Source organism: Durio zibethinus, chromosome 26 (genome assembly GCF_047325235.1).
Source record: "Durio zibethinus cultivar Kanyao isolate XHJ-2024 chromosome 26, ASM4732523v1, whole genome shotgun sequence".
Taxonomy (NCBI): domain Eukaryota; kingdom Viridiplantae; phylum Streptophyta; class Magnoliopsida; order Malvales; family Malvaceae; genus Durio; species Durio zibethinus.
The window spans coordinates 9,534,770-9,550,803 of NC_143187.1; the positions used below are offsets into that span (position 1 = coordinate 9,534,770).

General features: G+C 36.1%; 1 protein-coding gene and 2 pseudogenes across 3 annotated transcripts; 2 read left to right on the top strand and 1 right to left on the bottom strand.

Moving 5' to 3' along the window:
• The first annotated feature begins 24 nt into the window (after positions 1-24).
• Positions 25-3,666, top strand: LOC111275026 (pentatricopeptide repeat-containing protein At3g12770 pseudogene; annotated as a pseudogene). The gene has a single exon (XR_016334336.1). The product of XR_016334336.1 is annotated as a pentatricopeptide repeat-containing protein At3g12770 pseudogene (transcript).
• Positions 3,667-3,985: 319 nt separating this feature from the next.
• Positions 3,986-8,658, bottom strand: NSL1 (MAC/Perforin domain-containing protein). The gene is made up of 7 exons (XM_022860101.2): positions 7,942-8,658; positions 7,359-7,597; positions 6,967-7,153; positions 6,583-6,666; positions 6,283-6,466; positions 5,601-5,767; positions 3,986-4,965 (listed from the first exon to the last, which is right to left on the bottom strand). The coding sequence occupies exons 1-7, from the start codon at positions 8,209-8,211 to the stop codon at positions 4,276-4,278; spliced, it is 1,821 nt and encodes a 606-aa protein (XP_022715836.1). The 5' UTR covers positions 8,212-8,658; the 3' UTR covers positions 3,986-4,275.
• A 5,908-nt stretch (positions 8,659-14,566) lies between these two features.
• On the top strand, positions 14,567-15,790 carry LOC111275030 (ethylene-responsive transcription factor 11 pseudogene; annotated as a pseudogene). Its single transcript, XR_016334157.1, has one exon. The product of XR_016334157.1 is annotated as an ethylene-responsive transcription factor 11 pseudogene (transcript).
• The last annotated feature ends 244 nt before the right edge of the window (positions 15,791-16,034 follow it).

The window sequence follows — 16,034 nt, forward strand, 5'->3', positions numbered from 1 at the left end:
TGTTAAAGTTCAGTCTCTGACCTCACAATACTGTAATAATACCCAAAAAACTGGAAATGTTGGTAGTAGTTAGAAGACAGTAGTTTATTAAAGAGCTCTTTCTGAGTAATATAATTGAAATTAGTTATTGTTGAAACTTGAATGGAGGAATAATTGGGGTTGTTTGGTGGAACAATTTTTTCATATATAGAGCGAAGAAAGAAGAAAAGAGAGCCATGGTATTGCTAGTGAAAAAATCCAAGTAACGAGGAGTGAGGGACAACTCAAACAAAGAGAGTTAGGCATGGCATGGCATGCTCCTAGAATTTATCCATTTCACCAATCAACATTTTCTGATTCAAAGGATTTAGCTTTCAAGTGCTGCTCAAAATGTCAGATCTTGTTTGAGATCATGTCATTCTCATTATGATGATGATGTTTTTACTTCTGGTTTGGTAACTAAATTTAATGGCTTCACTGGCCTAAATATCACAAATCCATGCTGAAGTTATTGCTCAAGTGAAAAATCTACTTCTAGCTAGTTTGAGAAAATTCCCGAGTTTCATAACAAAACGACTACGCATAAGGAATTGAACGTAGTTTATAACGTCTTGACCACCCAGAAGCAGGTTAATGAACAAATGGATCATGAAAATTCGTTACCTCAGTTCCGTCCATTTCCAAAAATCTCTTCTCCAACGACGTTACCCACGTTTTAAATCATTTACTTTCTCTTCTCAACATTTTCAAACCTCAGCTAAATCAACCCACGACTTAAAATCCTACCCTTGTTTAAGCTTAAACGAAGAGCTAAATCTTACACCCTTCTCTGTTCCATACTACTCTAAGCTCTTGTCAAAATGCAATGCCACCAAGACCCTATCTCCAGGCATGCAAATCCATGCCCATATGATCAAATTTGGGTCAAGCAAAGACCGCAAAAGTTGGAACTTTCTGACCAATTTGTATGCAAAATGTAAACTTTTTGGCTATGCCAGGAAACTGGTTGATGAAAGTCCTGAACCGGACTTGGTTTCTTGGTCTGCTTTGATTTCTGGGTATGCCCAAAATGGGTTTGGTAAAGAAGCCATTTTAGCCTTTCATGAGATGCATTTGTTGGGTGTTAAGTGCAACGAGTTCACTTTTCCAAGCGTTCTAAAAGCTTGTACTTTTGCAAAGGATTTGGAGTTAGGGAGACAGGTTCATGGAGTCGTGGTGGTTACCGGTTTCGAGTGTGATGAATATGTAGGTAACAGCTTGGTTGTCTTGTACGCAAAATGCGGGGAATTTGGTGATTCGAGGAGGCTTTTTGATGATTTACCTGAAAGGAGTGTTGTTTCATGGAATGCATTGTTTTCTTGTTATGTGCAGAGTGACTACTTTGGAGAAGCAGTGGAGTTGTTTCATGAAATGGTTTCAAATGGAATAAAACCTAATGAATTTAGTTTATCTAGCATGATAAACGCTTGCACAGGGTTGGAGGATAGTGGTGAAGGAAGGAAAATTCACGGGTCCTTGATAAAGCTTGGTTATAATTCAGATCCTTTCTCGAAGAATGCACTTGTGGACATGTATGCAAAGATAGGAAATCTTGAGGATGCTGTTTCCGTTTTTGAGGAGATTACAAAACCTGATATTGTTTCTTGGAATGCTGTCATCGCTGGTTGTGTTCTTCATCAGAACCATGATTGGGCTTTAGAGCTTTTTGGGCAAATAAGAAGGTCTGGAACACATCCAAATATGTTTACCTTGTCCAGTGCGCTAAAAGCTTGTGCTGAGACGGGGCTCAAGGAATTGGGCAGACAGTTGCACTGTAACTTGATAAAGCTAAATGTAGGATCAGATCCTTTTGTGGATGTTGGTCTTATTGATATGTATTCCAAAAGTGATTTGATGAATGATGCAAGAATGGTTTTTAATTGGATGCCAGACAAGGACATGATTGCATGGAATGCTGTTATCTCTGCGCATTCACAAAATGGGGAAGATATGGAAGCTGTATCACTGTTTCCTTTGATGTACAAGGAAGGAGTAGGATTTAATCAGTCAACTTTATCAACAGTCCTCAAATCCATTGCTCGCTTGCAGGCGAACAATGTTTGCAAACAATTTCATACACTCTCGGTGAAATCAGGATTTGAGTCTGACAATTATGTTGTAAACAGCCTTATCGATGCATATGGAAAATGTGCCCTTCTAGAAGATGCAAAAAGAATATTCAAAGAGCGCTTAATTGTTGATTTGGTGGGTTTCACATCTATGATCACAGCTTATTCTCAATCTGGAGAAGGTGAAGAAGCTCTTAAGCTGTATTTAGAAATGCTAGGTAGAGGGATAGAGCCGGATCCATATGTTTGTAGTTCACTCCTAAATGCATGTGCAAATTTATCAGCATATGAACAAGGGAAGCAAGTGCATGTTCACATCTTGAAATATGGATTTATGTCTGATATTTTTGCTGGAAATTCTCTCGTCAACATGTATGCCAAATGTGGAAGCATAGATGATGCAGAACGTGTGTTCTCTAAGATTCCTGAGAGAGGAATAGTCTCATGGTCCGCAATGATAGGAGGACTAGCTCAACATGGGCATGGGAAAGAAGCCCTCCGGGTATTTAATCAAATGCTTAAATATGGTGTTTCTCCCAATCAGATAACTTTGGTCAGCGTCCTGTGTGCTTGTAATCATGCTGGTTTGGTTACTGAAGCCAAAAAATACTTCGGATCAATGAGAGAGTTGTTTGGATTTGAACCTATGCAAGAGCATTACGCCTGCATGATTGACCTCCTTGGTCGAGCAGGGAGATTAGATGAGGCAATGCAACTCATAAATACGATACCTTTTCAAGCTGATGCCTCAGTTTGGGGGCCACTTCTTGGTGCTGCTAGAATCCACAAGAATGTTGAGCTTGGCCAACATGCAGCAGAGATGCTTTTTACACTTGAACCAGAGAAATCTGGTACCCATATTCTTCTAGCTAACATATATGCATCAGTTGGCATGTGGGATAATGTGGCAAAGATGAGAAGACTAATGAAAGACTGCAACGTGAAGAAAGAACCTGGGATTAGTTGGATTGAGGTCAAAGACCAGATACACACTTTCGTAGTGGGAGACAGAAGCCATGTTAGGAGTGAAGAAATCTATGCAAAGCTTGATGAGCTAAGTGACCGTTTGAACAAAGCTGGCTATGTTCCCAAGGTGGAGATTGATCTTCATGATGTGGAACGTGGTGAAAAGGAGAAGCTTCTATACCACCACAGTGAAAAACTTGCAGTAGCCTTTGGGTTGATTGCCACTCCGCCAGGAGCTCCAATTAGAGTGAAAAAGAATCTTAGAGTCTGCGTTGATTGCCATACCGCATTCAAATTCATTTGTAAAATTGTCTCCAGGGAAATTATTGTGAGAGACATCAACAGATACCACCATTTTAAAGATGGTTCATGCTCTTGTGGAGACTATTGGTGATACTTCAGGAAGAAACGCAAATCTCACACAGACAATATGTGCACTCCCCCCCCCCCCCCCCCAACCTTATCTTTACAATAACAAGCCAGCTGTCATAACCTCTTTCTTTCTCCTAACATTCAACGATATTCTTGTCCTTTTCTTTCTCTGTATCACATCAGGTGTGTTAGCTTAAATCTATTTTTTTGGATAAATGGAAAATTGGTTAATTTGATCCCATCAAGCTATGTCAGCTTAGCCTTTAAATTTGTTGCTTATTTCTTGGCTATTCAATTATGTTTAAGGGATCAAGTCTAGCTTCAGAGGGAAGGGCATGCATAGGGTTTGATCTATCCTCTTATGCATTGCGGAAAAAAAAAAAAAACTGCTATTTGTGCAGTATTCATAGACAAAGGGAAAATATGGTAAAAGGGTAAATTTTGCAATGTTCACGACAGCGAATGTGGATTGATCATTGAAGTACATGGCAGTCGGATGTGCAGATTCAGTTATAATTGGTTTAGGAGAGTGGTGCTCAGTCAGTCCCACATCCTACAGATGAGCTAGCAAGCATGAATCAGTGCTTAATTTCCCAGGCAAAAGTTAAGACGGCTAACGTCCTCACAGATACAACACAAACTACTTACTGTGAAAGGCAAGGACACTAAGGTCTGCTTGGTAGAAGTCGAAATTCTCTGCAAGAAACAAGAGGAGTTGGGAAACGGGACCCTTTGGTTCCCAAAACACAATTTAGAAGAACGGCCTTGTATTCAAGGTCATTTCAAATAAATGATGTACATGAAAACACTTACAGCGGTACAAATAATGCGTATTCCTCGTTTGATTTTCTCACATCAACATCATACTTTCTTCTGACATTATTGTTAACAAAGAATACTTAGCTTTGATAGAGATTCGGCCTCCTTCTACACAAAGTCTGGCTCCAGTAACCACCCAATATCCAGGTGTTTCCTCAGGTCCTCTAACCATCTCCTTTGTGTCTACAAAGTTTGTCATTTTTGGTGCTCTAGGAGGTGAAGGTGGACCTCCTGGAAAAACTGCTGAATTTAAATCCACTTTAGTTGGCTTCTCTCGGGGATTCAGTCCTGAACTGAACCTTGTGCTAATCAACATTGAGAAGACTCCGGATTTCCGCGACAAAGTTGAGGGCCCATCCCATTCTGATCTACGGATCCTAGCGAAGGCCACCATGGAGAACCCAAGCCTCAGGAACAGAACTTTCCTCATGCCAACAACCTTTACCTCAAACCAAGCCTTGGTCACTATAGAAGCAGTTTCATCAAAGCGGGTTCCATTGTACTGTACAGGGGCAGTGCATACGTGCGAGAATATGCTCCACTTGACAGGTTCAAAGTACCCACGTTCTGGCTCATTGATGGGCTCATAACTGTGATCATCTGAGAGCTGGAGGATTGTAGGAAGAGTTGAGAGATGCTGAAGATGGATTGCCAGATGGTCGCTCTTCTTGCCCTCCAGGTATAAGCGTATTCCTGTCACAGGTCGAGTTCCAGTATCAACCTGCAATTGGTGGATTAAAGGATTTTAGACCAGGTTGGAACTCGGGACTTAGTCAAATGAGAATGGTAATCACGTGCACGAGTTCTGGTGGAACAAGTTCAGCATTAATTGCACACTGGATACAAGCTACTTTTTAATCATGGCAAGCATCCTGCAACATTATGAAGGCAATATTTCCTAAAATAAGATGTGAAGAAGGTTCCACATTGTTTTCTAATGGACAACATTTTTTCTTAACATGGTTATTTGAGCCCCATTGTAATGTTACAGTTACTAAACAAGGAAAGCATTCTATCCGTATTACCAGTTCACAAAGCAAGCACTTTACCAGCATGGTCAAAAGTTTAGATGACAGGTTAAATAAAATGAGAAGTTAATTAACAATCTAACATAAATGATGCATCTAGAATAGTAAAGATTTTTAACCATAGCTAAGCAAACAGAGTAACTTTAATATGCGATGGAGTTTGTGTAGATTTGACAAGGAACATGGATAGATGCATTCATCAACTTGTAGACACTACCATTCCACATATCAACTATTAAGGATCTTCACTTAAGCAGCAAGCAACCAGAAATAACTCAAAATGTCAAAATAAATGGTGCAAGTATTATTGTGTGCAGCAATATAATACCCTCATGGTATTAACATAAAGCTTAGGCCCCATAAAAGTGAACTGAAGTGATGGGGATGCTTGTCTTCTACGCTTGAGACCGAGAGGCAGGTCACCATATACGGGAGCCCATTGTCTAGGCAATTGAAATTCTAGAAATACTTGGAGTTCCTCTATTGGTGGTTTATCTGCATATATTACCAATCAATAGAGGTCAAAATCAGTGCTCACATATACACCACACTAACAAAGAAGGATATGGTAATATGGTTTACAAACTTTACAATGATGTTTCATATACACAAGCATTCACTCAAAGGGAACACCCAAGCAATCAGTGTCCGCAAAAATTATATTATTACAATGTATTTAATTATTTATTATGTCCCATAAATCTGCCAAGAGTATAAACAATCCTATTTCCCATCACATTTATTGGAAATGTACCAAAGTATGAATAAATGGTAACTCAACATCAAATAATTGCATTTATCAAGTATAAATACGTGAATGAGCTAATTAATTTATCCAACTAACGGGGTAAAATTCCGGTTTACAAAGACTAAGTAGTATTCAAGGATATCGACTTGCTTTACTAGTAGGCTGTCTCCTTGCAATCACCGAATTGCCCCAATATAATACACATCTAGTCATTTAGACTTGGAAAGACCAAACTGACAGTATAAGAATTATGCAAACTCACATCGTAGGTACAAGTTCACTGCATGACTTAAGAATCCATTGCCCCGGGCACCACTCAATAGAGAAGTAATAGGCACAAAGGACATTGATATCACATTAGGTGACTGTGATATAGTTGAAAGCCACTGGCTATGACTTTGACCAAAATCAACACCTCCCCTTCGAATATAAATATTCACAATATCCTGCAAAATGGAAAATTACAAAAATCAAATGAAAGAGTCACCACTACTAGAAGCAGGTTGCCTTTTAGGGGATGCAGTTTTGAAACAGCTGCTAAAATAGACACCAAGAAACTTACATTATTCTTTGAGCGAGTAACAACAGGTGGCCTAATTGATGCAGCAAGCACCCCTTGAAGTTCCCAGGGCATATAAGGTTCTTCCTGCACCAATAAATACAAATAAAGTTGAACAAGAGTATTTCCCAAGCCTTGCTGACAAGGCTCTTTCATGAACTCATATATAGATAAGATTAAATAATAACCAATTTGAATTGCATCCTTCTATCATCTATATCACATTATCACTACCTCCCTTACTTCTTACCAAGGAAATCCTAAATATACAGTGCATAGTGAACATTACCCTGTAATTTATCTAAACACTGTAATTTCGCCTACCCTGTAACGTTTAAAAAAGAAATATGCATGTATAATTCATTAGATTTTTAAGATTAAATGTACCTTTGGTTGTTCTGAAAATTCAGGAGTTTTTCCATTTTCTGAAAACCTCTCATCAGCTAATTGCTTTAAAGTTTTCTGCACTTCATTGGGCTGAAGATTTGAATTTTGTAATTGCTTTATGTGTATAACGTCTTTACCCCCCATTTTAACCCCAACAATAACGTGAGTACCATATTTTTCAATAAACCTGGGAAAAAACATAATTGGCAATGATTTAGTAAACGAAATCAATACTAACACACGGTTAACCTCAATAGAAGCACTAAAGTCACAAGTGCAATTTTATAATCCGAATAAAAAGAAGCGCAATTTCATATGACAAAGTAAGAAACCATAATTCCAAGCAAGTCTTTTACCCCAAACCATTCCAAACTTGTGTTTATAGAACTTACTCGGCAAGACCAGCAGGGTCCCATGTAGTAGGCACCTCTTGTTTCACATGCTCAGACAAAGTTATGTGAGTTCTTTCCAACTCTACATTGTACAGTGTTATGAACCAACCATCCAAAGCAAGAGTTTTTGTGGCAGTGGCATCCTTCTGCCAGCAGCCCTTGAACTCAAACATGGCATTGAATAAGCCCGAAGGAATCTTGCCGGATAACGAGAAATCCTGATTGAACTGTTCTGACATCTAGCACAAAATTACCACAAGTTTAATTCAAAGAAAGCAACAAATCCATCAAGCAAAGACTCAAGAAAACACTCAGACTCCGAGGTCGTTTTCCGTTTCTATTATCAAAGCATATGCTTAGCATTCTATTATTTATTTATATACAGAAGCAACGTTTGTGGACAAATTAAATTTCAAAACAACTTCCAAAGAACAAAAATGCGCAAGAACCAGCAAAAAAGAGAAACAAGAGAACATAAACAAATAAGAGCTTCTTTAGAACAGTTTCGTAAGACCGCTAATGAAAAACTGTCTAAAATTCATCATAAAGAAACCAAGAAAAAAAAAGGGATTTTGCAACTTACCTGATTAAAAGAAAGAACATCAGAACTAAACCTAGTACGCTCGCCTTTATCGCATTTAATCGAATTGGGCACATTTTTAACAACCACCCCACCAGGGAAAACCAGGTCCCGACTCACTGTTGAGTCAAGTTCGATCAATCTCGACCCGGAAGGGCCCGCCCGGCAAGCCGATAGCCTGATATCCTTGGACAAGTCGTACCCGAACCCGATCACTGAAACCGCCTTTTCTGCTGCCGATTGCGGGTTCATTTGATAAAGATTGCCGGCCATGATTCCTGATCAGACGGAGGCTGGAGTTGCGTGAGGGTTTAGTGAAACTGAGTTCGGATTGGGGGGCTTTAGTCGGATGCAAAGGTAGGAGACGACCCATTGAAGTGGTCTTTGGTCCGAGTAATTTCTTTGAATTTTTTATTTGAAAAAAATAGTTGTGTTTGAGAGAGAAGTCATGAAAGAGACGCTGCACAGTCTGACGTTTGACTGCACACAGCGGCCAATGTAAGCTGGGAGATTTTACCAGGTGGACGGCGACTGTCTGAAAACTGCCCACTTGTCTGCCACGTAGCAACGTGTTTCTAACGGTTCATAGTTTTTTAACGCTTACAAATATACGTACTCTTAACGGTTTGGACTACGGAGTTTTTTTTTTTTTTTTTGGCAATTTTTTTCCAAAGCTTGGAAAAAGTTACGTATGCTTTTAGCTCTCACATGGTCACATGGAGGATGAGCATTCCTTCCTTTTTTCTTTTTTTTTTGTAGTTTCAAAATTGATTAAAAAGAAAAAGACTAGCGACGAAAAGTCAGACTACGATGAAGTCAAATTGTTTGAGCATTCTGGGTACTCTGCGTTAGAACGACTTTACGATGCTTCCGATGGCGCTTTCAATTACCCGTTCAGAAAACAAAGAAAAACGTTTTTAACACTGCCAATTTCAACTTGAAAAATAGCTTTGTCAACACTCAAAACACATTATAATGTTGCGAAGAAAACAGAAGTATAAACCACGTGCTGTTTTGTTTTTATCTTTCTTTGTTAAATGATAAAATTTGCTTACCATTTTCATTATTTAGTTTTATTGGTTATATAGCCTACTACAACTCTCCCAACATATCTAAAGCTCATTTGACACATTTCTTAATACATTGGATTAGGTTTGAATTCAAGTATTAAACTCAATAAGAGTTTTCGGTGGTGCCTTACCTTAGATTTTGACTCTCTTGCCTAATCAGTGATTGTTTTAAAAGTATCCAGTTTTTTTTTTCTTTTTCAAAGTATCTTAAAAATTTATTTGTAAACTTCATTAATGGGATTAGAAGGTTATTATTATATATTCTTTTTATGGTATACTAAAAAATACACAGCATAATTTTCTTAACAAATTTCATAAAAATGTAGGAAAGACGAACTCTTTAAACTTTATGTTTAAGAAGTGGGTTCGACTCCGTTTCTATAAATAAAGAATTAGGTTCGATTTTTAAATTACAAATTATAAAAGTTTCAAAAAAAGGGAATATATCATCTATAATTTTTTATTATAATCTTATAATTATCTAATTATAATAAAAAATTATGTAAAGATTTATCACTTATACATGCTAATTTATATAAATTTTTTATAAATTTCATATAATTTTAAATCAAAATAAATTAATTTTAATATATTTCTTATAAATTACATGTTTCAAAAAAATAGATATAATCAATAAATAATCCCTTTACAATTGAATGTCAATTTTAGAAAAGGCCCAAAAAGGAGTTTCCTTTTGGGTCAGGAAGGAGTTCGCCAGACCAAATCCAGAAACTGAAGCTTTTGGTCCATCTAACTGGAATTGTAAACCAGCGGCTAATGCTTAGCCCAAATGCTTTGAGTGGAACGGAGCAATCCTAGCCCAACTGCGTTATTGAACTGTCTCGCTCGTTGTTTGGACTAGGATCATCACTGTCCAACCAGCTGTTGAAGCCCCTGGTCACCCACGACTTGCCGACAATATTCGTGGATAATTTTGTTTTAGTAGGGTCAAACACTATTTTTAAATTTGTGGCATTCATTATTGTATTAAGGTTAAGACAAGACAGCCAACACTTTCAACGCCAAGAAATTTTCCAAGAAACTACCATAATTGTAAGAGCTTGGTGGTTTTAAGACTACATGCAAAAGTCAAAAAAGGCGGCTTTTTTGTTTCCTTGAAACGAAAGCAATGCAGGACAAGCAAAATTCCCGATCCAGCGTTGAGTCCGCGTATAACTTCTGTGGTCTGGATTTCAGTTCCAGCCAACGCTCGCATTTTGACTAAATTTACCTTCAAAGCCTGCTTTCGCCTTTGTTTTTTTTAACAAAAAGAACCCAACTTAAAGGTCGTATTCATCATTGGAATAACATTCTTTAAAAACATTAGCGGCCTAGTTTACGAAACTTCCCCCCCCCCTTTTATAAAATTTTTTTATTCATCAAATAATATTTAATTTATTTTAAAAAAATTTCAAATAAATTCCTTGCGAGATTTGAGTTTTTCCCGATACTAACAATTCGATGGGAGGTGCTTCTAGATCCTCAATCAATCACAACTGGAATGATAGCTCTGAAGATTTAACTTTATTCTAGCATTGGTTTGTTGACAATGGTATCATATTCTTTTGTTGACATATGCTAAAGCATCAAAATCTTGAGCAATTCTTCCATGGCACCGATTCTTTCCTTTGAAATATTTTCCTCATACAGCGAATAATGTCAAAGAGTTTGTCCTTTTTTCTTTTTTTTTTTTGAGTCCAAAGCAAAATTTAACATCTCAAAAACGCCAAAAAAAAAAAAAAGAAATTGATGGTCAACACGCAGAAATGGGGCATCATGAACCCAAATGCATGCAAATTTTATATTTGACTTTGTAAGTGATGGCTCAAAGCCGCGACCAGTTCTCACTTCCCATTCACACAAGCCTTCACATTTTATTGGCTTGGGAAATTTTGTCCTAAAAAAAAAAAAACAGATAAGATGTTTCATTGAAAATAATGGGAAAACATACACATTCACGTCCCCCGTCAATACCGTATGCTTGACTAATCTCTTATTAAAAAATAGTAATAATTATAGAAAAATATTAATATGATTTTTTAATAAATATTGATAATTATTAATGTGTATGATAATTTTATTATTAAAATTAAAATTTAAAAAGTTTTTCGATAAGTTATACAACTATTGATATTTAATAAAATTTTTTTTAATTATATTATTGTTATTATTATTATTATTATATGGATTTATCAAGATTACTCAAATACTTTAGTGAGCTCATTTAAAAAAAAATTAAATAAATATCTTCATTTAATGCAAAGATTTGAAAAAAAAAAAAAAAAGGTAGTGAATGGGCCATGTAAAGGAGACCAAAGGAGATGGCTGACTTGGAAGCGCAGTGCTGAAACAACGTAAAAGGCCACTTGTTCAGTCAACCTGATTAATGCATTTAATGCTGCAAAATATATATATATAATAAAACGTTGAATCAATTATACATGCCGTGTATGGATTTTACTAATTAACAAATAAAACTCAATGCAAAATTCAGACTGAAAATCAGAGATGTGTTACTATTAATTTTATATAGTCAGGCCATTTTTTTCAACAATTTGAACTGATCACCATTGTGGCAGATTTAAAAACATGGCATTAATTTCAAAGTCAATTAAGTCAATTTCGACGCGGGTGTACTTGTGGGCCCAAAATTTCTGCCGAACAGCCGGCAACAGAAATTTCGTGGCTGGTTTTGGGAGCGTGTTTGGAAATTTTGTGGGCAGCCATCACCCCAAAAATGAAAGGCTACTCTAATCTACGGTGGTTGTTTTTGGAAACACAACATTAACAAACAAATCTTTTATACGATTTATGTAAGATTTTTCTTTGTTGTCAGATTTGGATCTGTTCACTTATTATTTGATAGGATCATACAAACTCGTACGGTTTACCGACTAAAGCCTTGCACACCGTTGATAGATCAACTTGCCACAAGAAAATCCTTTGCCTTGTTACTTGCTAGCTAAGCCGCGTAGAGCTCGTAAATGCCGACAAAGTTCGGCGGATTTTAATTGAGAGAATTGGAATGTAACGCTGAGAAAAAAACTTTTCCCTACAGCTGTTTGGGCTAAAATCTATTCTCATCTATCGTAGCCCTCACCTTCCCTGTGCCTTAATTTTGCCTTTTTTTTTATTATTTTTGTAAATTAAAAATTTTCCAAACCAAATTCTCAAATGTAATTATTTATTCCCCACAAAATTTAATATTTAATTTAATTAATTTATATAATTAAAATTAAAATTTTAATTAATTTTTTTATATCAAATAAAACTTAGATACCTAAAAGTTAGGTCATAAACACAAAGTCACCAAGTTATTAACATGCTCAGTTTCCTAGCAGCTCCCTTGTTTGGTTTCGCCTTTAATGGCCTTAGTCCTGGGTAGTCAAATTATGTCTTTTAATTATATTAGCTTTAGAAATGCTTTTCAATAAATTTTTTTGTTTTAATATTAATAGCTATAACTCATAAAAATGAAAATTTTGTGTTAATATTTGAATTGATAGGAACAGATTTGATTTTAAACTTTCCTAATCAATAATAAATACTTCAATACATCTTTAATTTTATGCTTTTATAACACATAAGTGCTTCGTGGGTAAGAAAATATGGTGGTGCTGCTTAAACTTAGCATTTGATGATTTTAAATATCATAAAAAATATTAATAAATTCCTGTAAATACTAAACAGAGTTGTAAATTTATATAATCTCTTTTATTAATTTTATATTTAAAATTATTAATATTAAATTTAATCAGTAAAACTAAGATTTGAATAATTTATTAACAAATCATGTTGACTATAAATTTCGTTGTAAGATCAAGCTTGTGTGCCATTAAATGATGCATTTATAAAGGAACCTACCCCAGAAGACATGCCTCCACCCCTTAAAAGGGCAGTTTTATAATTTATAAAAGTTATTAACATTTCTAACATATGGCAACGTGTTTTGCGAGATTGTTAGACATTTAACTAAGAACCTAAATAACTGTTATAAAGCCCGGAAGGGGTCAGAGAGGGTAGTGGAGTAATATTCATAAAGAGGAGCGTGCGATTCACGGAGAGATTGAAGGGGGGGGTGAGGGAAGACAGCTGTCGGGTGAAATTGATACTAGTTGTCAGAAACTACTCATGTTGATGGCAGGCGTTGGAGTGACGAGCGTTTTTTTATGGATGTTGGGTGCCAATCAACACGCGTTAATAACAGAAGAAACGTGGCGAGATTTAATTGGATGTTGGATATAGGCTCGAGATTAGTTCTCGATTGCCTCCATCTTTACTCCTTTAATATTTATTTTCAAATTTAATTTAATATTTAAATATTTTTTATATTTAACTCAATTTATATATTCATAAATTATAATTAATTTGATTCAATTTAAATTTATTTTAATAAATTTAATTTAATATAATTTATAAAATATTATTTGTAATATATTATATAAAGATAATATTTTTATTAAATTAAAATATTAAATAATATTTTTATTAATATAATATAAAAATAATAAATAATAAAAATATATTTTTATATCCAAATGATGATGCCACGTAGAATCTAGTTTCCACTTAATCTTAATTTAAAAATTTTTTTTGATATTTTTTATTTAAATCAAAATAAATCAAAATATTTAGAGCATGAATTATTTTAACAGTCTAATAGTGGGTAACACCTGTGGTCCAAGCGAGCGGTTCGAAAGGGTACCAACTAAAACCGCCTAAAGGGCGTGGTTGGGGTTGTGCTAAAAAAAGCCCGTAAAGTTTGAACAAAATGAAAATTGAGAAATAAAAAGAGAAAAAGAAAAATTACGAAGAAGAGAGCAAAGCGGCAAAGCAAAGGCTAGCCAGTAGCCAGCCCCCTCTTTCCTTATTTGTCGTACTCCAAAATCAAATAGCCGATCCAATTCACGCGCCGTGTTAGCAGAACATGCCGACAACTAATTCAAACTTCCTATTGTCACTTCACATCAGTTACTTCACGCGCCCAATTATTAATTACTTCATTTAACAAAAAAAAATATTAGTAAAATAGAGCTCTCGTTGTTTAATGTTTACTTCTAATTCATGAAACTGTCAAACATTTTTATATTGTAATTTTTATTTCGCTTGCCTCAACAAAATATTTAGTTTCCGTATCCTTAAATCACTTTTAAAAAATAAAAACTTAAACCATTATTAAAGTAATAGTACTTTATAGAGCCATCCATAAATTTAGGCTCGTCAAATTTTACTTTAAAATTTTCAAAAAATTAAAATTATTTAATTATAAAAATATTTTTATAAAAAATTATTGATTTTAATTAGGAAAAAAAAGTGTGTGAGACGTGATCAAAGAGAGAGTGAGATGGAGCCTATACCACAGCACGCAATCAACAGTATTTAACAGCCGTCAGATAATGATAATGTGATATAGTATACTCTGAACCCACATGCCCCGTAATTGAGTTCCTAATTTACAAAACTACCACCACTCCTCACTCATTCTCTCAGCTGCCCTGTCAGTCAAATTGCTCATTGACTGTGCCTTCCCCTCTCCTTTAATTCCTCGCTAAATGCACCTTTACCTCTATAAAATCCTCGCTTCCCCCAGCCTTTTCTCACAACCCCACACCAATACCAGCTGTTTCGTTGAAAAAAAAAAAAAGAAGAGATAAAGCACTGTCTCACTCTCTTTTTTAAACGGAAAACGGAAAGTCTTTACCTTTTTGAATGGCGCCGAGGGAGAAAACGGCGGCCGTCAAGGGTAACGGCAACGGTAACGGGAATAGTAAGGAGTTTCATTTTAGAGGAGTGAGGAAGCGTCCGTGGGGCCGTTACGCTGCTGAGATTAGAGATCCGGGGAAGAAGAGCCGTGTTTGGCTAGGAACTTTTGATACGGCTGAGGAAGCCGCCAGAGCCTACGACGCCGCCGCTCGTGACTTTCGCGGCGCCAAGGCTAAGACTAATTTTCCTCTCCCCTTTGAAAATCTTAACAACGGTAATAACTGTAGCAATAATGGTACTAACAACAACCAGAGCCCCAGCCAGAGCAGTACCGTGGAGTCCTCGAGCCGTGAGCGGACGCCCTTGACGGATTCTTCCCCGTTGAATCTCAAACTCCGACACGGAACAGCAGTTAAGGGGTACGAGTCTTCCACTGTTAGGTTTCCTTTCCAGCAAGTTTCACCGGTTGCGGGCGTTTTTGCGGACGGCGTGCCGGCTATTGCGAGGCCTCAAATTTTTTACTTTGATGCGTTCGTCAGGCCTGGTTTACTCAAAGGACAGCAGTATCAACAGATGAGATTCGATCATCATGATTTTAACGCGACGTTCAACGGTGGAGTGCAAAGCGACTCCGATTCATCATCCGTGGTCGATTTGAACCACCACGAGGTCAAGCCCCGTCCGCTTCTAAATATCGATCTCAACCAACCTGCTCTTCCGGAAATCGCCTGATTTATTTTTTATATTCGCCGATCGTCAACCCGGAAAAGCACAAATTTTCAAATTTTGTTATTTGACTTTATTTCTTTACCTTTTAGTTCTCAAGGGAAAAAATGAAGTAGAATAGAGAAAATGAGACCAAAAAAAAAAAAAAAGTAAAAGAAAAATACAATCACAGCAAGAGTGGTGAGAAGTTGATGAGATCTATTGTGACAACCGTTCAATCATAATATCAACGGCGGTTAAGAGATGTGAATAGTTACTGATAATCTTCCCTTTTTGCAAGACAGAAACATGTCTTGCTGTTCCATAACTAGCTACCGCACTTTTTTTCAATGAAAATTATTTGGGTTATAATATTTGGTAATCTATAATTGTGGGATGATAAATATCATCGCCGGAATCTGAAAAACGAGTTATTTTATTTTTATTGATATTTCTTTAGATCTCTTTCGTTTATATTTAATCTGTTGGAATAAAAGATGTTTTGGATGTATAAATTTCCTCCAGCCCGCATTACTCAAACATCACATTTTTGTTTTGCTTTTTAATTATTTATCAAGTAAATTTAATAATTTTAAATAAAATACGAACATATAATTG

Coding starts and splice junctions, on each gene's coding strand:
- NSL1 (XM_022860101.2), bottom strand. CDS start 8,211: ATGGCCGGCAATCTTTATCAAATGAACCCGCAATCGGCAGCAGAAAAG. Junction 7,154..7,358: donor GACCCTGCTGGTCTTGCCGA/GTAAGTTCTATA, acceptor GTTTTTTCCCAG/GTTTATTGAAAAATATGGTA. Junction 4,966..5,600: donor TTTATGTTAATACCATGAGG/GTATTATATTGC, acceptor CACCAATTGCAG/GTTGATACTGGAACTCGACC.